The sequence below is a fragment of the Phoca vitulina genome, unplaced genomic scaffold (genome assembly GCF_004348235.1).
Source record: "Phoca vitulina isolate PV1807 unplaced genomic scaffold, GSC_HSeal_1.0 scaffold7, whole genome shotgun sequence".
Lineage (NCBI taxonomy): Eukaryota > Metazoa > Chordata > Mammalia > Carnivora > Phocidae > Phoca > Phoca vitulina.
The window spans coordinates 35216800-35244379 of NW_022589710.1; the positions used below are offsets into that span (position 1 = coordinate 35216800).

The window sequence follows — 27580 nt, forward strand, 5'->3', positions numbered from 1 at the left end:
CTGACATTTCCACCTTCTTCAGCTTCTGCAAGTACTGCCAGATACTGAGCTAAAGAGAACTGATGTTTCTTTGGCTCTAAATAGTAGTTATTTGTTGGAGGGAAGAGCGGTGTTTGTCTGGAGTTTTGTTTTTTTCTCCAAATAAGTAAGCCCTTGGTCAAATGAGTCCAAATATGACTTAAAATGTCATTGAGTTAATTCTTTGCTTTCTTCAAGTTAAAAAAAAGCAAAACAAAACACAAAACAGAAAGAAGGAAGGAAAATCTCCCCTACCTTACCTTATCTAGAGAAAATAGGAAAAGGTGAATATTTATTAAGCTCTTACTATAATGAGGTACAGTGCAAGCTCCGTTACATTTATGGGTTTGCTGAGTCTTTCCGCTGACTTGCAAGGTAGTATTTACAATCCTAGAGAGGGCTAGTGTTTCACCATGGGTAAGGTCTAGAGCCGGGACAAGAGTCTGTGTCATCACGATGGAAATGTCTTTGCTCTGTGGAGAGCTCTGTTCTCTGAGCCTTAGAAATGTTCCCACAGAGTCTCAGAAAGATTGCCAGTTACTTTGACTATAGTTGCTCTAGGAGAGAGAAAGACAGCTTTAAAATGAAGAAGGAGAATGTATCACACCTTTCATTCCTCACACAGAGATAAGATATTTTGTTTCTGAGCCCCGTTAATGAAGCAACTCTTTTCTTTCCACCTATAATTCCTTCTTTGGTCCATCATATTTACATATATTGGCTGCAGATGCTGTCAGTTGTGGACACGTTTCATGCCCTGACATCAATCAGTATAGTTAATCATCATGCATTTACTTTGCACACAACACTTCTAGGAGGTACAAAAGAAGTACATGGAAAAATTCTTACCTCCAAGGATTGATCATCTAGTTAGGAAGACCAATATTCCACTGATTGTGAAGCCAAAGAAGACCCTCAGATTTCTAGACTAAAAGCCTAAAATTTTTAATTTTTTTTTATTGGAGTATAGCTGACACACAATGTTGTCTTAGTTTCAGGTGTACAGCATAGGGATTCAACCTCTCTATAAGTTACGCTGTGCCCACCACAAGTGGGGATGTCCCCATGTAACACTGTTACAATGCCATTGACTATATTCCTTATTCTGTAACTTTTATTCCCATGACTTATTCATTCGATAAGTAGAAGCTGTATCTCCCACCCCCCTTGACCCATTCTGCCCATCCTTCCATCCCCCTTCCCTCTGGCAACCATCAGTTTCTTCTCTGTTAATTTGTAAGTGTGATCCTGCTAAAAGACTAAAATATTAAAGACACCTTTGACAGAGATGGGGAAACAGCAAAGTGAGTAAGTCTGTTTGAAGCCAAAACTAATGATAACTTCAATTCTGGCCACCACTGGGGTTTAGATTACTTGTGAGAAATACAAGAAGAGAAATTCTGTAGGCCACTGGAAACACAGAACTGGGACACAGAGAGGATACAGTTTAAATTATGACAGAGGACAAGCTTCCTCTGAACAGCAGGGTGAAGATGTGTAAGAAAGATGGTTGAAGTTTGAACCTGGAGGACCACTTATTCTTCAGGAGAGGGGAGACGAGGGGAAGGGAGCGACAGGGCAAGGAAGAGAGGAGAAAGGGAACAGGAAAGGAAGAGGAGGGGACTAGAAAGAGAAACCAGGAAAAAGGGCCAGAGAAAGTGCAAAGTCATGAAGGCCAAAAGACAAACAAGTGTGGGGAGAGGGTGGTGGAGCATCATCTCAAATCCTGCAAAGTCAGAAAATAGGAACAAATAAAAGGCCTTTGGATTCACAAGAATACTCGCTCGTAATCTTCTAGGACATTTTAACATTATGGTACAGATGGAAATCATTTGAAAGAGGTGCAAAAGGAAATGGTGACCAAGAATCAAAGACATCGACTACCGATGGTGCGTTCAAAGATTTAAAACATCTAAATGATAGTAATAACCAAAAGCACTGACAAAGTATTTGTTACATGCCAGACACTGTTCTCACTACTTTGTATGGATTACTTCATTTAATCCTCACTCCAGCACCATAAGCTAGGTACTCTTATTACTTGTATTTTACAGAGGAGAAAACTAGGTACCAATAAGTAAAGCACAGAGCTAGTAAGCATTGGAGTCAAGACTCTCATGCCAGCCTGTGGCTCCTAACCAATGGGCACACTGCCCCTCACAGAAAAAAAAAAAGGCATTATTTTTATCATTGTGTTTATTATGCCTCCCCAGTGCTTATATCAGCGCCTAGCACATAGGAGGCGCTCAGTACATTTTTGTTTCACTAATAAATTATTAACTAAAAAGAGTATATGAGGGTCAAGCAAAAGGATGGGAGCTGTTTCGGGGGGATTTTATTCTGCGCCCATTCAACCCTTGTTGAAGAATTTTTCTATTCTCCCAATGCTATAACTATATGAATATAAACTTATTGTGCTTTAACTTGCCCCAAATAAAAAATACGCCAGCAGACAGAAAAGGCTTACAGAAAAGATCAGGATAAAGATTAACTTCTCCCCTCAATCCAAGTGAGTTGTTTGCTTTTCAGTCAAACTTGGCGATCTGAGGCTGGCCCTGCCATCTCTAAAAAGCCAAAATCCATTTTCTCTCATCTGTGGGATTCTGTCCAGAAGTACAAGCTGCTCCGCAAGGCAAAACTCACTCAGAAGATACTTAAACTGGGAAGGATCGACTCCCAAGGATAAAACTTGACATCTCCTAACTGTGAAATTATTTTTTAAAAAATTTAACTGGAATCAACAAATCTCTATACGCTTTTCTTACACAAAACAGTCTAGCTTTTAAACCATTAGAGAGTAGAACAAAAGCAGTAGGAAATATTTTAGCTGTACATCAAGTTGGAATAGGAGATGAGCGTGAGATCGCTTATATGTTCACCTCTCCTGCTCTCATGAGTCCCATGTGATTTGCCCTATACAATGCAATTTCCACTTTCAGATATACCCATTGACTAAATATTTTAAACTATTCAATCACTTATATAAGCTTACTTAATAGATTTAATCAGCATTGTTTTTGAAAAAAATCAATTATGGACTTGTTCAATTTCGGAGACAAAATCAAAAAGCAACTAATACTTGGTGCTCTGTGCTCTTCACAGTGGAAGATGTAAAAGTATTGTGAGGTATGACCCATATCATTAAGGACCTTATTTCATACAGCAACATGTCCATGACTTTCTAATTATAGTCATTACCTCTAGGAACTGCTATAACTGTGCCCCTAAGCTCAGATCTCAAGTCCCATACCTTTGTAATTAGTATTTATATTTTTCTAATGGGACCAGACCCTGAGAAACAAAGAAATCTATTTCAACAAAATTTCAAATAGCTTTTCAACCACTCTTCCTTTCTAAGTTTTTTTTAACTGCTCTTCAATTAATTTTTCTACCTTTTCCACGTGAAAACTTAATGTATCACAAAACTACTATCTAAAATGTATACAAATATCTCAGGGTGCCTGGGTGGCTCAGATGGTTAAGCCTCTGCCTTCGGCTCGGGTCATGATCCCAGGGTCCTGGGTTGGAGACCCACCATCGGGCTCCTGGCTCGGCGGGGAGCCTGCTTCTCCCCCTCCTTCTGTCTCTCCCCCTGCTCATGCTCTCTCTCTCTGTATCTCTGTGTCTCAAATGAATAAATAAAATGTTTTTTAAAAAATAAAAAATAAAATATATACAAATATCTCTTTATTAGTAATAGTACCACATACAACCAAAAACTAAAATAATGTCTAAAATTCACACTCAATATTATCACTTCCACCATTCAATCAAATATTCCAAGACTAAGCATTTCCAATATTAACTTCTATATTTTATAAAATGAGAATATTTACATGATTCTTTTTAGTGATTCTTTAGTGATGACAAGGAGTCATGCCATATATATTATAAAGCTAGAGTATTTGGCGAAACGTGAGGATTTTTTTCAGCTTTATTGAGGTATAGACAAATAAAAATGTTATATATTTAAGGTGTACAACTTGATGATTTCATAAATGTATACATGGTGAGGTGATTATCACAATGAAGTTAATTAACACATTCATCACCTCACACACTTTTTCTTTTTCCTCTGTGTGTGTGACAAGAACATAAGGTGGGATTTTTAAAAATTCTACTCTGTTATTGGTAAAGGAAAATGTTTTATAAATGTCCATTTCTTAGAGCACATCAAACCACTGTCTTTGACTTGAATTTCCACAATAATAATTGCCACTGGTTTTGGATTGTGACTTGTTATTCATGTTTACTGGATTTCACAACATATCTCCTTTATTCATAAAAGTGCTGTATGGAATGTTTTAATTTTTCCAATTAAAACTAATTTTGTTTGGGACATTTGAAGCATCTCCCAATATTTGGTTTCTAACCCTACCAAAAAGAAAAAGAAATTCCTGAAGCCAAGATTCAGACTTGCTGATTGGCAAGAAACAAAATCTCTTCAAGTAGTATTATCTCTAACCATATTCTGGGGAAAGTTTAATAAGTTTGGAGAACTTCAGAGAATATTTTATCTAGCTCTGTATTTTATTTTAAAAGTCTGGATAACATCAAAATACTAGAATCCTACAATCTCCTAGGAAAATAACTATAAATCTGTGAACTATCTTTGAATAAAATCAAAGCACTGTCAGGAACTGATTCTACTTCACTGATTTAATATGAATTATATCAAGACATCTGGTAGAGGAAAAATTTTGTTGAAATAGAAAATATATATGGACATTATATGGCGTTCTTCTGCAAAACTTTTTATTTCATGGATATCACCACCGCACCAAAAATGGTTTATTACAATAAAGTTTTGTTCATCTGCTAAAGTAAATGGTATACTAGTCTAAAATGTATTTAAATATGTTCCTTTACATAAACTGTTTTTATTAATAGCCAATTTATTTAGTCACAAAATGTTGGTTGCTATCAACTAAAATGAGACTGTAACAATTAAAAGAAATGAATACGTTTTTTCATTTCACTTCCCTATACGTCTTACATTTTAGTTATTTTCTTCCAAGAGTAACAACTAACTACGCTGGTTTTAACCTTCAATCAAACTCGATGGAAAAATCATGAAAACAGAAAAAGGAAGACAGGCACTACTTGGTTCACCTGTGCTAGAACCTACAGTGACCTCTTGTGGTAAATACTATCTACAGAGCTTTGGAGAACAAGACCTTTTCCTAGGCCAGACACTGGAGAACATAGAAGCATTGTTCCTCCGTGCTAGCAAACAGCCATCACCAACAATGGAAGTAAAAGACAAATACTAACTAAACTAAAGGATTTCTTGTTGGAAGTCTATTCAGTCATTGTCAATGAAAATATTCATAGTTGCTTTCTTCTATTAAAAACTACAGTGTCTTACATGGTTCTTTCAGTAGGGCAAAGGATGACTGGGGACATGGAGTTCTTAACACCCCTGCTCCTGGAATCAAGCAAAAGATAGACAAAGAGGGCAATTTCTGGTGAAGACAAGAGTGAACTGGGATAAGCAGCGTTCTGGTCAGTAAAGCATTGCTATTCGTTACATAACACAGTGTGGGCTCTAGAGCCAGAGATAATCTGCTGGTTTATTTATAAATACAATTCAGGGAGTGGTCAGTATAATTTCAACCTCTACAATGTATTAAAAGTAAAAGTGATACATGGTAAGACCTGGGTTAATCAATGCTTCAGACACTATGCGGTTCTGTCACTATTTCCTGAATAGTGGTTTAGATGTTAAAGGAAATCTTTCAAGAAAAAATATCATGAACATTATATCAAAAAAAATCATGTTTTCACCATTTTTTACCTTGGATACTACTAAAAAGGTATGATACCTTTTTTTTGTTTTATTTTTAAAACATTAGTTCTCTATTTCTTCTCCTATAGGTTCCCTTTTAAGATCTCAGTTTTCACAAATGTTAATTATAGCAAAAAAATAATTTTGGATTTTCTGTAAAAGGTGACTGAGTCAAGAAAGTGCTTGTACAACATAAATATCTCAAGCCATAATGGAAAATCGAGTATATTGAACTTCTCTTGCAGGATAAGTGGTTGATAAAATACTACCTTTTCTGTTTTCTTCTTTCCTGAGCCCCTTTTTTTCCTCTAAAGAGAAAAACATTTCTAGTTTTTCATAATGTTTAGAATATTAAAGAACAATAATCAAATTCTAATAAAAAGATATTAAATTTGGTATGTATAATATTTCAAAATAGCAACCTAGTTCACTGTCATGGACACTAATCATTTCTGCCTATTTGTTAAGGAATCAAAGACAACATACAAATAAAACGTGCTGCCCCAGGACATAGTCAGGTTGAAGGCCTTGGAAATGTTGTGTTTTGTTTTGTTTGAGTCTAAAATTTCACCTATAACTCTTTTTTTTTTTTTTTTTTTTTTTTTTTTTTAAAGATTTTATTTATTTATTTGACAGAGAGAGACACAGCGAGAGAGGGAACACAAGCAGGGGGAGTGGGAGAAGGAGAAGCAGGCTTCCCGCGGAGCAGAGAGCCCGATGTGGGGCTCGATCCCAGGACGCTGGGATCATGACCTGAACCGAAGGCAGACGCTTAACGACTGAGCCACCCAGGCGCCCCAAATTTCACCTATAACTCTTAAATACTTGATTTCTTTCTGTTATTTACCCTCTACCCACAGGTTTACTGCTCCCTACAGCCCAATGTACACTGATGAATAGCTTTCATAAATAATTGAAATTTAAATAAGGGAAGATAGCCTAATAATGTGCCAGATGTGGGTTCAGTCAATAAGCACTTCAGGCTGAGGCCTTCTATGAGACCTTTCACAGATGTGATGAACTAGTTCCCAAACTTTCTGTTCCTGGCAACTCATTTTGAACCTCCTGGCCAAAAATGTATCTAAACCTTGCTATTACACTTATACTTTTGACCTTTACAACTTCTTAGACGATATCCACTAGAATCACATGTTAAGAATTATTGTAATTCCTTTTATTTATCTAAAATTGATCTTGTCTTTTATCTTAACACTAAAAAGAGGAATTCCCTACTTGTACTATTTGGGGATTTGGCCATAAAGTATGTTTGTATTCATCCTACTCAATAGCCCTCATTATTTTATTTTACAGACTTTGAATCACTGGTAACAATTTGAAATGCTTCCCCATAACAGACTGAGTCAACCAAATAAGGAAAATAAAAATCCAATCTCAAGAGGTGTAAAGAAACTGCAAACAGGAGCTAGTACTATTGTAGGGCACAGAATACAGCGCTGTTCGCCTGGGAAATTGCAACTGAAGAGTTAGGAACTTTATTAGGAAGTGCTCCAATTTAAAAGCTACATCCAAATAGACCACATTTCATGCTCTTTTGTTCCACGTCATCAAGAAGTTCTCTGATGGATGTCTAATTGGCTGAGATTTCAGTTCATTAGTGATATCCATGGACAAATAAGTGCCTCATGTTTTACTTTTCCAAATCTGATATTCCCCCCGACTTCTGTATCTCTGTTTCTGTATTTCTGTTACTTTCCACATCTCTCTTTTGCTCTTTGCGTGTGTGTGTGTGTGTGTGTGTGAGAGAGAGAGAGAGAGAGGTTTTTCCGGTACCTCCATCTTTGTGTCTGGGTGAATGGTTTTCTGTTTATCTCCGTACGTCTCTCTGTATAATTTCTATATCATCCGACACTCATTAAAAGATCCGATCTTTTCATATGAAGAAAATGATGTTGTATCAGAAAGAGAAGCATTTCATGGGGTAAAAGTAAATAGGCAACCCCAGCCTATCTTTCTTCAATTTCTTTCTTTTCCACTAAAGCTCTGCCAACACTTCACTTTCAATGTGGTTAAGTTAGTGAATAATGAAATCTTCAATGTGACAAACCTCATCCATCTGTGAGAATCCTGAAGGGAATTTTCTCTGTTAGTCTCAATTAAACAATTTCTCAGAATGAATCTTTCTATTTCTCTGCCAAATCATATAGAAATGGCAACAACTGCGGGATACTCCCACATGAATGTGCAGACCAATTTAACACTGTAATTCTCAATTTCTGGGGTTCTTCCTGTAAAAGTAGTACTGAGACTTTCTAGTTTTTACTACCTACACATGCGTATACCTAGCTTACATGTCCAACGCATTTCAAACAAAGCTCAGAGGTATTGAGTGGTGGTATTAAAAGTTAGCCATAAGTAATGAGAAGTGATATTTTAAATGCCAAAACAGATCAATTTCCATTTGCACTTGGTGTTGTTATTTATGGAAAGAAGCATTAAACCAATGAAGCAATTATGTAGGGGAGGTGTCAAAAAGATAAAACATTCATTAATTTGGATGGTAACTGTAAAATAGCAGCAGCAGAAGCAGATATCTCTAAGCCACATTAAGGTAAAGTCTTAATCTCTTGTATATCTGCAATAAGAGATATTCTAAAAACTGGCTCATAGTTCCAATCTGTAGAAGAAGTTTCAACCAAAGATGCTATATTAGTCAACTTCAGTCAAGGAATTCTCATCTTCTTTCTGATTATCGTGCAGAGGAACAGAGCCTGTGGGTTTTATTTTTTAAGGCCTTCTCTGAAAAGTCCTCTCACAGACCAAATTGCATGGAGTTGAAATAACCCAAAAGGATAAGAAAGCTCAAATAAAATGTATGTATCTTAAATAGTTAATCCCAATAACCTTTAAATTTCCCAAATGGGTTGTTTTAATAGTAACATCCCGTTGTACTCTAAGTCTTTGCTTAATATACATAAGGGTAATGTATAAACACAGAAATTGCCTACCGTTATGAATTTGTATTTTGTATTATCATAAAAAATAAAAAATACATTTGAAATCACACTGGAATGGTTAAAAATACTATAGATTTTTTTAATTAGACTGAGACTATTAGCTACTTTTTCAACCAAAAAGTCTGCTCTAGACTTGTAAAATATCAGGTGTTGACCAAAGTGGAAGAAATAAAGTCACAAGCTTCGAATTAAAACCAAATATCACAGCAGAGATTTATGAAAATTACCTTGGGACACTTAAATATAGACAGTCCCAAAATCAGGGGAAATATTTGCAAGCCTAGTTTTAGAAGAGATCCTAATCTAAGAATTAGTATAATCTAGTCAACCAATTTAGGGAAAGCATAACTATTTTTTTTTAGTGTGACCCTCTCTTACGCACTAGGCAGAGAGCTTCTTGAGAACAGAAGTGTTTTCACCATTTCTTTTATCCAAAGGACCCCAGAGAGTGTCTGTTGTATATGGCACCCAAATACATATTGTTTCAATGAATGAGTAAACAATGAATTATGGAACTGCATAGAGTATTTCCATTGCTCTACTGTGATCAATATGCAGAAATATCTTTCTCATAAGTCTCCAAATAAGAGATCTCAAAATAAAATAACAGGCCTCTAAAGGAAAAAACTTTAAAGGATACTTTACATATCTTGCTTTAAAATTGGAAATTATATAAAAGAATTAAAAAGACACGAAAGATGGAGATTTCAGTAACATGCAAAGTTTAGAAGGTCTTAAAATGTGAACTATATAATGATCCCAATTCAGAATATCTTGGAGGAAATGAATTTATAAATGCATGGCATTTTTAAAGACACTTTAAGACAAGAAAACCTTACAATCAGTAGCAAAGTAGAATGGCATTTCTAAAAATTCTTTCTCCAGTTACTTTAAAAGCACTGTAGCTATTGCTTCCCTTTTACATTTCTCCTGTTTAAGTCAAATCAAATATATCATATAGATTAATATAGACCACTGCATACTGAAAAAAAATTAAATAAAGAAACTTTAAACACGAACTTAACCATAGTAATTGCCTTCCCATTTTTCAAGTACTCTATTAGGTTCAACTCCAACTATTCTCCCCTGCACAAGGTTTCTTTCAGCAGTGCTCATTGGGCCCAAAAGCCATTCCAGAGACTTAAATCTTATTAAGTAGCCACTTTCACAGCCATTCCCAACTTGAGGGAAACGCTTCCACTAAGATTAACTCTAAGAATTTGATCAGTCCCTGAAGTTGACTTGGGGAAAAAATGTGGGGAAAGGATGAACAAGAAATATATCCCTCATCAAAGCAAAACTCAACTTTATTCTCCAGTTGAACCTACACCCTACCCGCTCTCTCTTCCCTTCCCCCCCTTCTGGGCTCTGGACAGGTGGGTGGGAGGTGAGTATGTCTTGGAGAGGGGATGCAACTAACTTTCCTCCACCACCTTATTCTGCTCCCCACCCCAAATCAGGTCCAAGTAGTAACTGAAGCCACCAGGTAGAGCTGTCTGTATCCCCCTCCGCCTTAGGAGAGGGATGGGATGGGGAGGATGGGGGGCGCGCGTGGGCAGGATGGAGGTGGGGGTGTTCTGAACTGCAACTCTTCTTACCGCTGGAGCGCCTGACGATGTTCTCCAAAAATGTGTTCTGCGGTGCCACCAGCCCTCTCTTGCCCCCCGGCATCCTGGGTCTGGAGAGCGGCGGCCAGGATCCGCGGCGGGGGAGGGGGGGATGCAGGAAGAGAAGGTGGAGGAACAGGAGGAAAAGGTGAAGAAGATCGAGCCGAAAGAAGTGGGGGCGCGGCGGCGGCGACGGGGTCCCCTGACTGTGTCTCCAGCCGGACCCGGATGAGCAGCTCTGGGGAGGAGGACCAGGCAGTTCATGGTAGTAGCGCTCCCCCGGCCGCCGCTGCCCAGTCTGTGGCGGTGCCGCACACGGGGCTCGGGAACTGCAGGCTCCGCGGGGCACAGTGCGCCTGCGCCGCCCCCGCTGTCGCTGTCCCGCCGGTGCTGATGCTGAAGCTGCTGCTGAGGCTGCTGCCGCGGCGGCGGTCGCCTGAGCGCGGACTCAGCATTTCTCCCTCTGCCCCGCGCCCCGGGGCCGGGGAGCGGGAAGTGCCAACTCAAGCCCTCGCTCCCAGTCCCTCTCAGTCCAGATGCGGACCTCTTTACTGAGCCTTCCTCTCCTCCTTCCCTGGCCCACCCCTCCCGCGCAGCTGGATCGCGGCTGCCCAGCTGAGCCCAACTTCTGCCGGGCGGTGCGCGCGGTGGCCGCTCCTCTCTCCCCGGAGATCCAGACAAACGTTCGCTGTCCAATGGGGCCACGGAGCGGGAGAGGAAGTGAGAAGCGAGCAGGATGCCAGAGACAGCAATGGACAGTCGGAGGGCTTACATCTCAGCTTCTCCCGCCGGGGTCTCCAGCCCCGGCTGCTCCCAAAGACGCGGCTGTCAGGGCGAAGGTGTCGAGCAGCTCCCGCTCCAGCTGTGGCTGAGCGCCGAGCAGGGACTGACTGGGAGGCGCGCGGGGACGCAGAGCAGCCACCTGACGCTGCTACCGCCCCCCTCCGGGCTTTGGCGCCCGAAGCTCAACAGAAGAGCCGTCAGCACCCGCCCTGACCCACGCCCAGGAGCCGGGGCCAGTTAGGGTCTGCGCGCGGAGAGCGCGGGAATGGCCCCTGCGCCTCCGGCTGGAGCTGGCGCGCGGGGGAGCCTCCCCAGGGCCGCGGAGCGCGGGAGGCGAGCGGCGAGCCCCGCTACCCGGGTTAAGTTGCGGGAAAGGTTGCACTTAATGCAAGGAGTAGAGGAAGAGGGTGAATAATTCACACCAGAGAGAGGAGTGCAGCGGGCAGCATTTGTGGTGGAAAAACAGTAAAGGTGGTGGGAACGAAGCAGCCGGGGGGGGGGGGGCTGGGAGGCGGCAGGAATCTTCTCTAAGAACCCTCCATCCGCTCAGAACCAGGGACAGAAGTGGAACCTTTAGAATACTTAGTCCAAAAGCCGGAAACTACCCGAAGAAGGGGAAATGGCATAATTGCGAATGTAGCTCGGAGGGATGGAAGGAAAAGGGGGAGCTCACGCCGAGGCACCTTCTTTTATCTAAAGCAGAGGTTCTCAAGGCGGTCCCGGACTGGCAGCATCTCCTAAGAACTTGTTAGAAATGCAAAATATCGAGCTCTACCTCAAAGCTAGATAACTAGGAACACTTGGGACGAGGGCCAATAATCTGTTTTAACAAGCCCTCCAGGTAAATAAGATGCATTCTCGCTCAAGTTGCAGAAGCTCGGATCTAAAGCAGCCCCTTCAGAGGCTCCACTGGGCCTATCCAGAAAGAATGACTGCTAAGCAGGTTCAAGGACTAAGGACAAAAAGCGCACGCTGCAGCACGGTCAGAAGTCGAAGCGAAGGACAGTTGTGCGGGGGCGTCTCCTTTTGCTGGGGTCATAATATGCTACGTAACCCCTGTTAGAAATGGTCAAGGCTAAATTGCTACGAAGCGGCAGGAATCCTCAGGCTGGGGTCCCAGGAAACATCTGCTCAGCTCCTGCCTTGGGCAGGAAGGAAAGAGAGAAGGTGTCTGACTTTGTTTAGAAACCCCTAGATTACCAACCGCTGGCCTCGACTTTCGATCACTCTCTCTCCAGAGCACCCGGGGGGAGGGGGAAGAGGCCATTGCCTGTGACCGAGAGACACAGGATCCAGGTTTTAGCCTAGGGCATTTTCCCCCTCTCCACTCTGAAATTTCCACCTATTTGCCCAGAGCTTGGGCGGCTGAGTAAACCCGGAAGGTTGACGCAAGGCAAAGACCAGTTTGCTGGGCTAGGATTCCTTCGGCAAAAAAATCAAGAGACTGTGGAATAACACTAGGCTATTTTAGCTTTCTACTCAAGTACTGCTGGTGGTGCAAGTTAATTCCCCTACAGCTAGAAGGTCTTCTAAATACATTGGGGTGTATTTAGTTAAATAACAAGGGACTCAGGCACGCATTGGATCCGTCTAAACCGCCTGCCACTGACAGGAGTCAGATATGTGGCTGAGGTTACAGCTCCCTCCCTGCAATTGACTGGGTGTGGGTTAGGGGCGGGGCGAAGCGGAAAGGCGTTTTTAAACGCACGAAAGGATTCCTCCCTCCCCCATGGGTCTTATATAACCTGTGTTTATGGGGACTAACCTAATGTACGGACACACCATGGTCCTAGACTAATGAGCCATTCACAGGCTGGAGTGGTAACAGACAGGTAAATACATATATAAATATATATTTAAAACATATAAAATATATATATTTCATAGATTGCTATCCTAGACTTCTAACGTGATAAATCCATTATCATCATTAACAGGAATATATATATATATAATATATTTATTTCATAGATTGCTATCCTAGACTTCTAACATGATAAATCCATCATCATCATTAACAGGAAATACTTCAGATCTATATGTTCTTTTGCACATCATCAGCTGCCCACATCTCGCCTCTGGGTATTGATATAAAACCTCTGTTTCCCAGCATTTCCCATCTAGTATAAATATCTCTGTTCCTAATCACTCCTCTGTGGGTGTATTAGCTCACACTTCCCAAAGAGGAAACTCTTTTGGACTCCATTAAGACACAGTCACACAATTACTGGTAGAACTTCCCCGTTTATTTCCATCTGCAGATTTAATTAAAATGGCATTTATCTTTTCTTCTTTGTCCTTAATTGTATAGCATTATAAACTTGGATTATTTTAGGGCGCCTAGGTGGCTTAGTCGTTAAGCGTCTCCCTTCGGCTCAGGTCATGATCCCAGGGTCCTGGGATCGAGCCCCACATCGGGCTCCCTGCTCGGCGGGAAGCCTGCTTCTCCCATTCCCCCTGCTTCTCCCATTCCCCCTGCTTGTATTCCTTCTCTCGCTGTCTCTCTCTCTCTCTGTCGAAAAATAAAAATAAAATCTTAAAAAAAAAAAAAAAAAGAAGTGGTCAGGTTCTAGGTACATTTAAAAGGTAGAGCTGACAGATTAAAAAAAAACTGTTGGATTATTTTAATCATTGTAAAAAATTGGTAATTATAAAATGTCAGACCTCTGGCTTCCACACTTTTCTTAATCTTCGAGTTTAAATTTTCATTTTCCAGAGGAAGAAACGAGGACCCAGAGAGATGAAGTGCCTAGTCCAAGATGACACAGTGCCTTAGAGGCTGCGCTGAACCTAGAATCAAGTCTTCTGACCCTGTAGCAAGAGCTCCTTGTAAATAATAGAAAATAATCTGATGCTGCCTAAATACTGGTAACCACCAGCAACATCCAGTGATCTCTCTTGCCATCGCTGATTTGCAGCACTGGAGAGAAGAGAAACCCCTGGCAACAATTTGCAACAGCTAGCTCCTAATCAAAATAGAGTTAAGGAAAAGACAGTGGCACCATACGGACTGACAAGCCCTGAGGAATGCGCTGGCAGATTGCAGCAAGGTGTCAATACAGGATTTTAAAAGTGTTTTGCAGACAGAGTCCATATGTTGTAACCAAACTGCAGGATTTAACAGGTGAGAGAGAGAGGAATCAAAAAGCTTCAATGTCACACAAAGGGCTTCTTTTTGTTTGTTTCATTGCAAGGATTCCATTTTAAAGCAGAATCATTTGTCCTTTTCTTCTTTCTTCAGGCATTGCCATTAGAGTGGTGTTGTCTGTGAGAACCAAGAGTTCTGATACCCAGAAGTGTTCGCTGATGCCCAAGTCACAGCTCGGAAATGAACGGATGTTAGCTGAACTGCAGGTGCATTCCATTTTAACAGCAACTAACATAAAAGTGAAGACTTGGAAATCTGACATATTAGGAAGTGGTGGTTTGTAATCAGTACTGGTTCACTGAAGGATTCTTTTATCAAGCACCCCTTCTTTGAAGATTTTTTAAATGTAGTTTATTTGACAGGAGTGTAATTATATGTAAACTCTCAGAAATGCCTTAGAAATAGGTCCAGTCTGACTTAATGTTGGACCCCTTCTGTGAAAATAGCTTACCCACTACTCTCTAGGGGAATGACTTTTCTCCCTATCTCCAATTTTTGTTTCTGAGATAACCTCGGCCTAGGTCTAAGGTGCAATCTGTGGATGCTGCATGGGGAGCTCAGATGGAGGAATGGGAGAAAAGAAGAAAGGGGCCAGAGGCTGCTCCCCAACTTGGCCTCCAGGGTTGGTCTCATTAGAGCAGTATCAGTCCAAACCATTTCCTGCTCCCAAACCCGTTTCCCAAGTGTCACTCTCTGTTTCCCTCAGAGCCCTGCCCCAGCTCTAGGAGCGATATACCCAAACATTACTACTCAGTTCCTCTGCATGCACAAAGTCCCACACTTGAACTTACAACCTCCCTCCTCCTCCTCTTCTCCCACCACCTACCCAAACTAAGTTGAGAAAAAGCAGAATGGACAGGAGAATAGCTGAATATTATATAGAGGGCCAGTGCTTATACTCTGGACCCAGACTCTCTGGAATTTAACCTTGCCTCATGCTAGCTATATGACCTAGAGTAAGTCATGTAACCTCGATTTCCCCTTCTGTCAAATGGGGGTAAAAATGATCTACTTAATAGGGCTGCTATGAGGGTTAAATGAGTTCCTATTTGAAAGCCATTAAAATAATATCCGGCATGTAACAAGTACCATATAAGTGTTTATAAAGTAAAATGGTTTTATCCCCTTTTGCTTTCATTTACAGTAAAAGCTCTAGGTGGTGATCATTACTAATGCTCACCAATATCCAGTTGCCTTCTCCACCTTCTTGAAATTAGTTGCGGCCATAAACTAGTTCTGATCCTTGACATGTGAATGGAGGGGATGTGTGTTACTTCCTGGTGAAAATAAACAATAGCTAGAACTCAATTCTTAACACTCCTCTGCCTCTGCCTCATTGGTGATGGAATGCCAAGCAACACAGGGAAAACGGCTGCCCCAAAGAGTCCCCTAGACCTGCGGTGACATCATATAAGCAGGAAATAAGCTTTTGTTAATGAAGACCCAGAGATCCTGGCATTGTTTATCACTATACCATAACCTAATCTACCCTGACCGACACAGGTTATGAACTTGCTTTAGGTGCAGGAAATTGGGGAATAATAATTCTGTGACTGCACGTTAGAATCACCTGTGAGTTTCTCAAAATCCCAACATCCAAGGCACAGCTCCCAGACCAGGTAAATCAGAATTTCTGAGCATGAGACTCAGACATCAGCAGTTTTAAAGTTCCCCAGGTGATTTCAGTGTGCATCAAGGTTGAGAACAACTGTCCTAGAGCAACGCTGCACTCTGCAGGAATCTCTGGGATTTAGATACTGTGCCAAGATCCTCAACTCCCAAGAATCAGACCTGCAGTTACATGTACCCAGCAAAGACCCAGCCCTAACTGTGAGTTTCTCCATGCTTGTAGCTACTGGGCATCTCAGGAGAGTAATCTCCAAGACCGATGTGCTATAAATTCAAAGCCTCCAAACCACTTGCCTTCTCAATGCAGCCCAATCCTCCTATGCATTCCTCAACCATCCCCTCTGTTCTCTGCAGTAGGTTTTTCTGAGCTTCTCCTCTGTCTTCACACCTCAGATGTCACCCTCTCACCTCTCAGTCTCAGAAGATGACTCACAGAGAACAGGTCATGCTGTCAATCCTTAGACCTCCTGCTTTGCTTCTCTCTCTTCCTTCTTTCTTCTAGGTGAATAGGAAGCGATTTCCTTCTCCATCCCTCCACCAGTGCTCTGCATCCTATTCACTTGTGCCTCTGGAGGGACCTCACTTTACTAACTGTCCTCCCATCCCTTTATGTCAATGTCTCAGAAGGGTGCTCTGTAGTAAGTAAGGACTCTGTAGTAAGGACTCTGTAGTAAGTAAGGACTCTGTACTAAGTAAGGACAGAAGTAAGGACTTCCGTGCCTCCTGTGCACTTCTTTACCCACCGTGGATTGGCCTCCACCCCACTTCTTCCCTCAAACTGCCTTCCCAAAGACCATTTTCCAAATTGCCAAATCCCGAGAGGCAATTTTATTTTTAATTTTACTTTACCTGCTTATGACATTTGGTCCTGTTACCACTCCTCTCTTCTTAAAACATTCTCTCACCTGAGACTGGTTTGGAATACTGATTTTGTGACCTCAGCATTTTAATTAACCTATCTGTGCCTGAGTGTCTTTATCTGTAAAAATGGAATAGTAATAGTGCCTACCTCATATGGTCGATGTAAGAGTTAAATGAGATCGTACAGGTGGACAGTCTCGTATCCACACTGCTGAAGTGGAAAACTTTGAAATCCTTAAGTTTTCTTTTCACAGATTTGTGTGCCAGAAAAGCCTGACGTGACCAGCCAGGAGGCTGTCTGTACTCTCTTGATCCCACCGGCTGTGAGTATTGACATATTTTGCTGTATAGCTAAGCACGCACACCTGTGTGCTGACTGGCTCTCTCCGTGTGGCAATCCCCAGGGACCCCCGATTCAACATATCCAAAGTTTTCTCCACCTCCAGTGCTGCCTATCTTAGAGTGCCCCCTCCACCTACCCAGTTGTCCAAGCGGTAACTTAACCCTTCTCTATCCTTATCCCCCACCTCCAATGCTGCTCATTCTGCCTCCCATGCATCTCTTAAAAGTATCCACTGCTCACTATCATTCCTGGCGCTGTTTGCGATCAGGGCTCTGCCTGGGCAGTCAGGGGTGAGAATTATTGTTCCCCTAATTTCTTGTACCTAAAACAAGTTCAGGGGCACCTGGGAGGCTCAGTCTGGTAAGCGTCTGCCTTCAGCTCAGGTCATGATCCCAGGGTCCTGGGATCGAGCCCCGCATCGGGCTCCCTGTTCAGCAGTGGAAGTCTGCTTCTCCCTCTGCCCCTCCCCCTGCTCATGCTGGTACTCTCTCTCTCTCTCTCAAATAAAGAAACTCTTTAAACATATAAAATAAAATAGAATAAAATAAAATAAAATAAGATAAAACAAGTTCATAACTGCATCAATCAGGACAGACTAGGTTATGGTGCAGTACCAGAACTCATCTTGCCATTGCGTTGCTGCAAGGGTCCTCTAACCTTGTCCCCCTGCTTCCCATCTTTTCCTGTCTTACTCTGCTCCATTCCCATCTCCGAGCTCCACCCCAATTCATTTTTCACCCCGTACTTCCTAAAATCTATTTACGTTACCCTTCTAAGTTCCCCCTTACCCTCAGGTGAAAGTCCAAAGCCCTTAGCTAGCATTCTTCTTTCCATCCCTGACTCCCACTTACATATTTATTCTCAACTCATCATTTCCCATTGCCCACCCCACATCCCCATACTTGCTTGTTCCCTACACTCCCCTTTTATTCCTCGTACTTACCATGCTCTTTCTTTCTTCCTTCACCTATGTCCTGTATCACCAGGCATATTCCTTCAGATCGTAGACTAGATATCATCTCCTCTGAAAGGTCTCTTTGACTTCTAAGACTGGAAAAAGAGCCCTTCTTGTGTCTTCTGCCCACGCCACCATACGCTTTCTTTAGTGCAGGGGTTGTCTCACTGTTGTAGAGGAAAGATTACAAATACAGATGAAACCCTAGTTCTCTCCTCACCAGCGCTGCTACTGGCCAGCCACTTTGGCATCTTCGGGAGAATTAGGAAAGGAAGTCTCCTGTGGACAGTCACAGGACTAAGGCAGGCACACACACCAGTTGGTAAGATGATCATGAGCTGGATTTCACCCTTGATGGGCGCCCTTCGTGGGAAGCGGAGGGAGCCTTTCTAAGTGAGAGAACTAGAAAAAAAGGAAAAGCATAATAATAGAAAAGTTTATGATGTGTGACAAAAAGTAGATAATTCAGAATTAACAAAGAGAAATGGGAGATAGAATTAGAGTCACAGTTAGGGACTCATTGGGCCACTTTAAGGAGTTTGGGCTTATTCTGTGGGCAAGGAAAGACATGTTTTGAGTAAAGAAGTGACATGGTATTTTAGGAGAAGGAATCTGTATGTAATTGGTGTGCAAGATGCTTTGGGGACTCATCACCAAAAAAAATTTTTGTAACTCCATATGGTGATGGATGATAACTAGACTTATTGTGGTGATCATTTTGCAATATGCACAATTTAGAGTCATTATGTTGTATATCTGAAATTAATATACTACATGTCAGTTATATCTCGATTGTTTTTAAAAAAGATGATTTGCAGAGAGAAAAGACCAGGATTGGAGAAATTATATGACAGACCCCTGCATAGGAGGATATGATATTTTTGATACATTAATAATTATCTCCCCCTGAATCTCCATATTTACTGATACTCTCTTGCTGTCCTTACACTGTCACTCCTCACAAGAGCTCACTTCTTCTTGGCTTTTGAATTTCAAAAGCCTAAGCATTGGCGAAACAGAAACGCAATACATAAAATGTTATGATAAAGACTATGTGTATTCTTACCCTGTACTAGACTGCCTTAAGTACTTTACATGCATTTTCTCATTTAATCTCATTTAATTCTTCTTTTTTTTAAGATTTTATTTAAAGAGCGAGAGAGAAAATGTGCAAGTGAGTGGGGCGGGGGGGCAGAGGAAGAAGATGAGAGAGAATCCCAAGCAGACTTCACGCTGAGCACTGAGCCTGAGGCAGGGCTCAATCTCACGACCCCGAGACCATGACCTGAGCTGAAATCAAGAGTCTGACACTCAACTGACAGAGCCACCCAGGTGCCCCTAATCTCATTTAATTCTAATAGAGTAAAATAGAACTTCATCCAATCCAACAAATATTTATTGAGCATTTATGTACCAGGCACTACAGTAGGTGTTTACATTATTCCCATTGAATCAGAAATGAAACTGAGGCACAGAGGAGTTAAGTAACTTGCACAAGGTCTCTAAACCTATATGTGTTATAGCTAGGATTATGTACCCAGGTATTCTGTTTTCAGAGCCCAAATTCTTAACGCTTCCGTTTAACCATGGCACTATACTATTTCCCAAAGAACCAGCTATCTCATATGTTCCCACTTCCAGCCTAGATAAGAAAAAAATTCCCCCGTGCTAAGAGAAGGGAACAAGCTGGAGAGAAAGCAAAGAGTAAGGAAGTCCTGTCTCTACTGCAATATGGACAGAGCCCTGGATTTCTAAGGGAAATAACAAAAAACCCCAGTAAGTCTATGGGAGCCAAGACAGAGATGATCTACCCCTCTCCTGGGTAGAACTCTAGAGAAGCAACAAGACCCTGGAGAGGAGATGGCTGAGCTGGGTGGCTCAAGAGATGGGATCTTAATTAGCAAAGAGGAATTCCCCAGACCTTGGTGGACATGTGGACTTGAACACAGTGGAATGATTCTCGCATGCACTAGAGGGTCACCCAGGCAGCAAAGAAAGTGAAACCCAGTAAAATTAAATCACCTATATTATCGGTTTTACCTACCTGTCTCTGTCACCACACTGTGAACTCCTTAATATCAGAGATCAAGTCTTCTGCATATATGTTTCTTTAGCTCTGAATCAGTGCCTAGAACATGCAGGTTACAAAATACACTGATGTGTTATTCAATGTAACTGGGAAGATTTTAGTGTAGAATTAAAAATTTTAATTTCTACCCACACTTCACACAATACACCACAATAAATTCCAAATATGCTACTAAGTTAAACATGTAACAATTATTTAAAATAGGTTTCTAAATTATTTTTAAAACAGAGGAAATTATAAATAACAAGGAAAAGCAGTTTTGAGAACATCAAAACTCTATCACCTGCACACACATAAAAAGCATAACGTAGATGAAGAGGAATTTAAAGGAATGAGAAAAATTATTCATAATTCATATGATTGAGACTACTGGAAGACTATTTCCTCAAATGTTTTGTCGCTACTTACAATGAATGTGATAGCTGTAGACATAAACACTTTTAAATTTAATCTGCATTATTTATAATCTGCATTTTCTCCATCACTCTGTTAAGTTTCTATAATCAACAAAGCAATAAATCAAACCCTGATTTGTAGCATTAGCTGATTTCCATAGCTGACCAAGTTTCTAATGTGACATCACTAAACGTGGGGTTGGAAATTGCTGCACACTAGCATACATTTATACAGAACTTCCACCTTACAGATCTAATAGTTATAAATAATGTCAAGAATGTATATAATAGCAAAAGGTAGTAACATAATTTAGGAAGTGATGAGTTTTGGGTATTGACTATGTTCATTTTTAATACAATTTAATTAATTGCAAATTAATATAATTTAATCTTTATTAGTGACTACATTTCACAACGCAGTCACAAGATCCCTGAAATTTTAAAAGTTGGCTCTCACAAGCAGGTACAAGCTGGTTCTGGCACACCACAGAACATCGGGCTGTTGCTGGGTGGAGGGGGCCTGTCTGCAGAACAAAGGCCACTTGCCAGGGGAAACCCTAATTGCAGGGACCAACAGAAGGGATTCTGCCCAGGGATTTTCTCAGTTTCCTTTTTTTGCTCTAGCTAGATGGATGGACCTGAGTTTTTGTAGCCACCAAACAGTTCTGCCGTGTGGAGGGCCCTGCTTATTTATAGCACTTTCTTACTTCCATTTCTTAAAATGGCTGCACGCAGAGGGTATTGCCTCCGTTTTACAGGTGAAGTGTTTGGGTTGTTACATGTTGTCTCATTTAATCCTCGGAACAATCTATAAGATGCCGGGATGCCTGTTTTTCTTTGTTCTCTTTTTTTCTGATAAACCAAGAGATGTTAAAAGTGACTTGCTCCCAGGCGGGATTCAAGCCCAGTTCTGTCTGACTGCAAGGCAACTTCCTCAGCCTGCATTCTCGGCAAATATAGGGTTACTTAGTAGTGAATAGATCAGCATCTGTAAGATGACTAAGCTTTTGACCTAAAGAAAAGAGAACTCTATTCACTGGCTTCCTCCACCTTCAACAAAATAGTCACATCGTTGGCAAGCATGTAAATTCTAGCTTATATCTATTTTTTTCTTTTTCATCAAGATAAATGAAAATAACAACCAATATTCACGTTAGAACTACCCTGTCATCAGTGACAATCATAGTTCGACCGCAGACTCAAGAGTTAAGCAAAAATCCATGAAAGTATCCTGTGAGAATCAACAAGCTACATGGAATTTATAATAAAGAGTGTTGAACATTTTAATATTACTTGAAAATTATATGCTACACATATTTTACATCAACAGAATGTATAATAAATCTAAATGTGTATATATATACATACATATATATGCATTTTTAAAAGTCAACCAGAGTTAGCCATCAAACAGTTACCCACATGCTAGTGTCTAGATTCACCAATTCTGAGTTTAGCAATCCCAGTTCAAATAGAAAGCTTTATTCTCAATATCTCAACACCAGTCCAGAGGAAGCCCCCAACGGGCCCTACCTGTGGCACCAAGAACAGCTGCATAGGGGATATGGTATAGGAAGTGGCTCATCCTGGGGCATGTGCTGGGCAAGACCATGGTTGATCATCTCACTGACTACCAGTACCCCAAAAAGAACAGAGAAGCAGGACAAACAAAAACAATAGATACCCATTACAGTGGGTCCTCATAAATGGTAGTTACTATCATGTAAAGCAGTTCTGACCTTTTAATCTCAAGAAAGAAAATTAGCAAGTTACTCACTCTGTGGTACATCTGACACTCTAAGGTTAAATCATCTCCAACTCATTTAAATTTTCTCCTTTCCCCAAGGCGTCAATAGAGTTCCGGCCTTTGTTTATGATTCATTCTTTCTTGTGATCAGCATTTCTTGAGCTTCTACTTCTTCAAGAACTGGGTTAGGTGCTGTGGACCCACTAAGTTTACTCTAAATTTGATAAATGGCAAGCTAGCCTGATCACAAACCCATCTGTTGTGTCTCAAACATCCTGTTCTGAATATGGCACCACTTCTTTAAAAAACAGTTTATGCCACCTCAGCTTCAGTAGACTAATTGAACCAAACATGTTCAAAGAAGCAAACTCTAAGAATAAATTCCCAAATGTCAGCGCTGTCTAGGAGGAATGAAGAAACATATGGGATCCCAGCCATTCTTCAAATTATTCATGCCAAGGTGTCTGAGGGGGCTGGGCTCCAGAAAACAGCTTTATGCCTTCCAGAAAAGTCCTATGGTCATGTAATTCTAATTGTAACCTTGAAAAAAATAGATTGTGCGTTTAAAAAGTCATTGCAAAAAAAGATTCTTAACACAGAGGGCCATTATGTTATATTCCATTTGCAGTATAAAACAATGTTAGAGCCTTAAAATTGGGCAAGAAATGTCCCTTATTGTAAGAACATCCTTTGCATGTGGATGTAATGAAAGCCATCCACCCCATACACCATCTTTGGGGAGATCAGGCCAGCATCTTCTCTAGAAAGGACGATAGGGGTCTTTGAAAAAAAAACTATGGCATGCATTTTACTTACAAAAGTGAACAAACGTCTCTTATGCCAGAAAGAAATACATCAAAGTGGCTCAGATGTGTAAACCAGAGGCAGTCAAAAGAGAGTTTTTTGTTTAAAGGATATGGGCCAAAAAGAAAACAGAAACTCAGGAAGTTAAAGAAGTCAGCTCAGATCAGGAGAGAAAGAACAGCCTGAAATAGCCCATGCAAGTGTAGGCCAGAATCGGCATCATGGGCTAGGAGGATGGGAGAAAGAAGCTAGGAAAGGGGAGGGCCGGGGGTGGGGCTTGAGTGCCAGCTGTATGCTAGGCCCCATATCAGCTACTTGTCATAGGTAATCACTAATCCTCAAAACGTTTCAAGATAGATGTTATTTACCCCACATTACAGATGGTGAAACGGACACTCAGAGAAATCAATAACTTGCCTCAGGTCACACGGCTAATTAAGTTAAAAAAAAATTAAGGGGAGGGGGACACACTTTAGATTAAATGCTCAGAAAAAGTCTCTCTGTAGAGGTCACCTTGAAGCTGCAGATTAGGGGATGGAAAGAAGCTAAGCCCAACAGGGTGGAAAGAAGAGCAGTCCAGGAAGAGGGAACAGCTCCTGTACCAGGCCTCAGGTGAAAAAAGTGGGGGACCTTACAGAAACCATAAAATAGTGGGGCTGGAGCAGAGTGGTAAGGGGGAAAGGGGTGCAAAGTGATGTTGAACATAAATAAATGCAATCACATTGAGTTTGTAGACCAAGGCAAGGAGTTAGAACTTTTCCTTGCAAAGTATAAAGGGGAGCCACTGAGGCATTTATCCGTGGGGTGTGGCGTGATCACTCTGTGTCAGGAAGAAGCAGGAGAGGAGGGTGTGAGCTCAGCAAGAAGGCTGATGTCATAATCTAGGCAAGCGGTGAGAGTGTGCTGCAAAAATGAACAGTGGAGAATGGACGGGGGCAGGGTGGAGGTGAGTTGGGAGATAAAATCAACAGAGACTCATCAATGGAACGGATGTGGAAAGTAAGGACAGGACTAACCTCTGTCCCTGACGTCAGCAACTGGGTGAACAACGGTGCTATTGCCTGAGATGGGGAAGATCTGTCAGGGAAAGACATGTTCCAGGAGAGAAATCTGGTGTGGACATTTTGAAGCTGATATATCCAAAGTGGAGACGTCAGGGAGGTGATTTGATGCTCTGAGCCTAGAGTTCACGGCAGAGGTTTTGGTTCCAGAGAGCAGATGGAGAAATCCCAACCAAGGGAATTCTGCAAGGATTTCCTCTAAAGGCGTCTACATGACCTCTGTGTCTACGTTACCGGTTCTACAATTCCCCCACAAGGGTTGAAGAGCATGCTGTTGTATATCTTTCCTGTCTTTAGCAAGTAAAGAGTTTGCAAGTAGAAAGAGGGATAATGAGATAAGAACCACAGCAAAAAGACTAAATCCTTACAGCACTATTCACATGAGGAAAACCCTAGAAGCAATCTAACTATCCATAGTTGGGACTAGGCTTAAATAAGTTATTACACATTCCTTAAATGAAATATAAGTCAACCACTAGAAATTGCTACTATAAATCTACCTTTATTTTCCAGTATGAAAGATATTCAAATTATATGGAAAAAATATTTTACAAAACAACAAATGCTATATAATCATATCATTTATTTGTTAGAGAGAGAGAAATGAATAACCATACTGGTATGATCCCTGCCTCCCAAAAAAAAGCCTTGAAAAATATACATACGTCAAAGTTTAAATAGTGGTTACTTTGGGTGGGGGAATTCTGAGTGAATTTTACTTTCTTTTTCATACTTTAGTGCATTACCAGGTTATTTTTACAATGAACATGCATTTCTATATGTGTATGTTTTTACATCTGTCTTTATAATCAGAAAGAACAAAAACAGCCATTTTCACTTAGGAAGAACCAAACAACAGTCTGGAAATTTCAGGTGGAAGCCAGAAAGAGCCAGGCTGGCAGCCAGCCACTCTGCCCCTGCCATGATCAAAACAGCGTGTGTTTATTCATTTCAGTTCAATTCAACAAACACTTCCCATGCACCTTCTCGGGGCTGGATTCTAGTCAGATGATGAGGAAGCACCGATGAACCCACCTTATTCCCTGACCTTGACAAACGCACAAGAAAGTAACCTGGCTTTAGATACACATTTATAGAAGATTATATTCCTTTGCTAGAGCTGCCATAATGAAGTGCCACAGACCGAGCAGCTTAAATAACAGAAATTTATTTGCTCGTAATTCTGGAGCCTGGAAGTCTGAGATCAAGGTGTCAGTCGGCAGGTTTGGTTTCTTCTGAGGCCTCTCCACTTGGCTTGCAGATGGGCGCCTTCCTGTCGTCTCCTCGCATGGTCTTTCCTCTGTGCAGGCATCCCTGGTGTCTCTGTGTGGATGCCAGTCAGATTATAGTAGGGCCCACCTCATTTTCACTTCATCACCTTTTTAAAGGCCTTATCTCTACATACAGTCATATTCTTAGGTATTGGATGTTATGACTTCAACATGTGAGTTTTAAGGGGACACAGTTCAGTCCATCACAAGATCCACAAAATTAAAATTTCAGTGGTGAGATTCCTATTTATTTTGTGGTTTACTATTGATGCCTCTTAAATTTCCTGTGTAAAATATGAACCAGGTATTCAGAAATATCTTACAAGATACTTAATAAGAATAATCATATAAAGAAAAGTACTTGTCTTATAAAATGATTAGAAAGCACATGACATGTTTACTTTTATGCTTTACATTCAAAATATGGATAAATTGACCAAAATGAAGCAAAGAAATTATGATATTTTCATTTTAGTATCTATGCAACCCAGAAAAGAGTATTTGAAATAAAATTTCCAGAGAGTGAGATTATATTTATTAACATAATAAAGCATTATAATCTATTAATATCTTCCCAAATCACTTTGTCTTATGTGCAATGAGGTGAATCAGACTCAAATAAAATCAGGGATTAAAAAGTTGGAATCCCTGGGGCGCCTGGGTGGCTCAGTCGGTTAAGAATCTGCCTTTGGCTCTGGTCATGATCCTGGGATTGAGTCCCGCATTGGGCCCTGCTCAGCAGGGAGTCTGCTTGTCCCTCCGCTCCTCCCCGCCCCCACTTTTTCTCTCTGTCTGTCTGTCTCTCTCTCTCTCTCAAATAAATAAATAAAATCTTTAAAAAAAAAGCTGGAATCACCTACAAGATTTAAAAAATATTTTACGTGATGTGATGAGCACTGGTTATTACATGCAACTAATGAATCACTGAACACTACACCAAAAAATAATGATGTGCTATATGTTGGCGAATTGAATTTAAATTAAAAATAATAATAATAAATATTTTTCTCTATGTCATGTTCAAAAGTTCTCACTTTGTTCAGGAATGCTCAAAATCCATTCTCCCTTAAACTGTATTCCATATGGAAGGAAACAGCACTGCCTAATTAGAGAAAAGGTGGCGTCCCAAGGGACTTATTTGAGCAAACACCTAACATAAGGTAGCTGCCCATGTTAACAAAAATCAAGTGAAAGACTATTCTAAATTACAGGCAAGCTTATTTCTTCTCAACAATATTCAGGATAATGCTAGCAACATGTCTTCCTCAGCATACTCAGAAAAATAATACATACATACATACATACATACATACATACATACATGAATATCCCCTTCCTACCTTGCCTGCATTCTCGTTTTCAAGATTCTACCTGTAAAACAGGAAAAGAGCCAGCAGGGCTGCCAAACATATAGCATTTACCACCACAGTGCCAGGTACAGGGTAAATACTCAGTAGATATATAGACATGTATTCGCTCCCTCTCTGAAATGTATTCCTTGGTATCCCCAAAGTTCTTTGACAGCCTCCATCTCCCAGTCTCAGTCATATGGTGTAGATGGCCTTGACCCCCAATGCATTACCAATTCCAGGAGAGGAGTATTTGGCTTAAGTCAATCAGCATTCCATATCCACTTTGTCCACAGTGATTGGTTTAAATATGACCATGTTACTTAGAAACAAAGAGATGTGAAAAGATTTTATCGAACACTCCTGTGAAGTAGCTTTCTCTCTCTCCCCCCTAGTTGGTAGATTATGAAACCTCGAATTAAAGCAGTCATTTTGTTACCTAAAAGGCAGAGCCTGGAGCTATAATGGGTCAATAGACAGAGCTTCCAACTGGATTGGAACACATACATTCTTAACTTCTAGATCTGATTATCTGTTAGGGTGACATATCATTCCCTCGATTGTTTAAGCTAGTTTGAATTATATTTTCTCTCACTTGCAACCAAAAGATTTTTATGCAGTGAAAACAATGAAGGAAGGAAGGGATAAACCAACCACACAAGGTGCTGCAGGTGTGCTCTGCATTCACACGCTGTGAACAAGATTGTAATCTGTCACATCAACACACAGCGGGGAAAATTCCCCCATTTCCTCCACA

The 27580-nt window shown here is 40.9% G+C and overlaps 1 protein-coding gene across 3 annotated transcripts in view; it reads right to left on the reverse strand.

Moving 5' to 3' along the window:
- KCNH5 (potassium voltage-gated channel subfamily H member 5) overlaps positions 1-11282 on the reverse strand; it is a 298912-nt gene extending 287630 nt beyond the window's left edge. For all 3 annotated transcript variants that reach the window (XM_032405260.1, XM_032405262.1, XM_032405261.1), the window contains exon 1: positions 10380-11282. In XM_032405260.1, the coding sequence (XP_032261151.1) occupies positions 10380-10452 (73 nt within the window). In that variant the 5' untranslated portion in view covers positions 10453-11282. The remainder of the gene's footprint in view (positions 1-10379) is intronic.
- Between the last annotated feature and the right edge of the window lie 16298 nt (positions 11283-27580).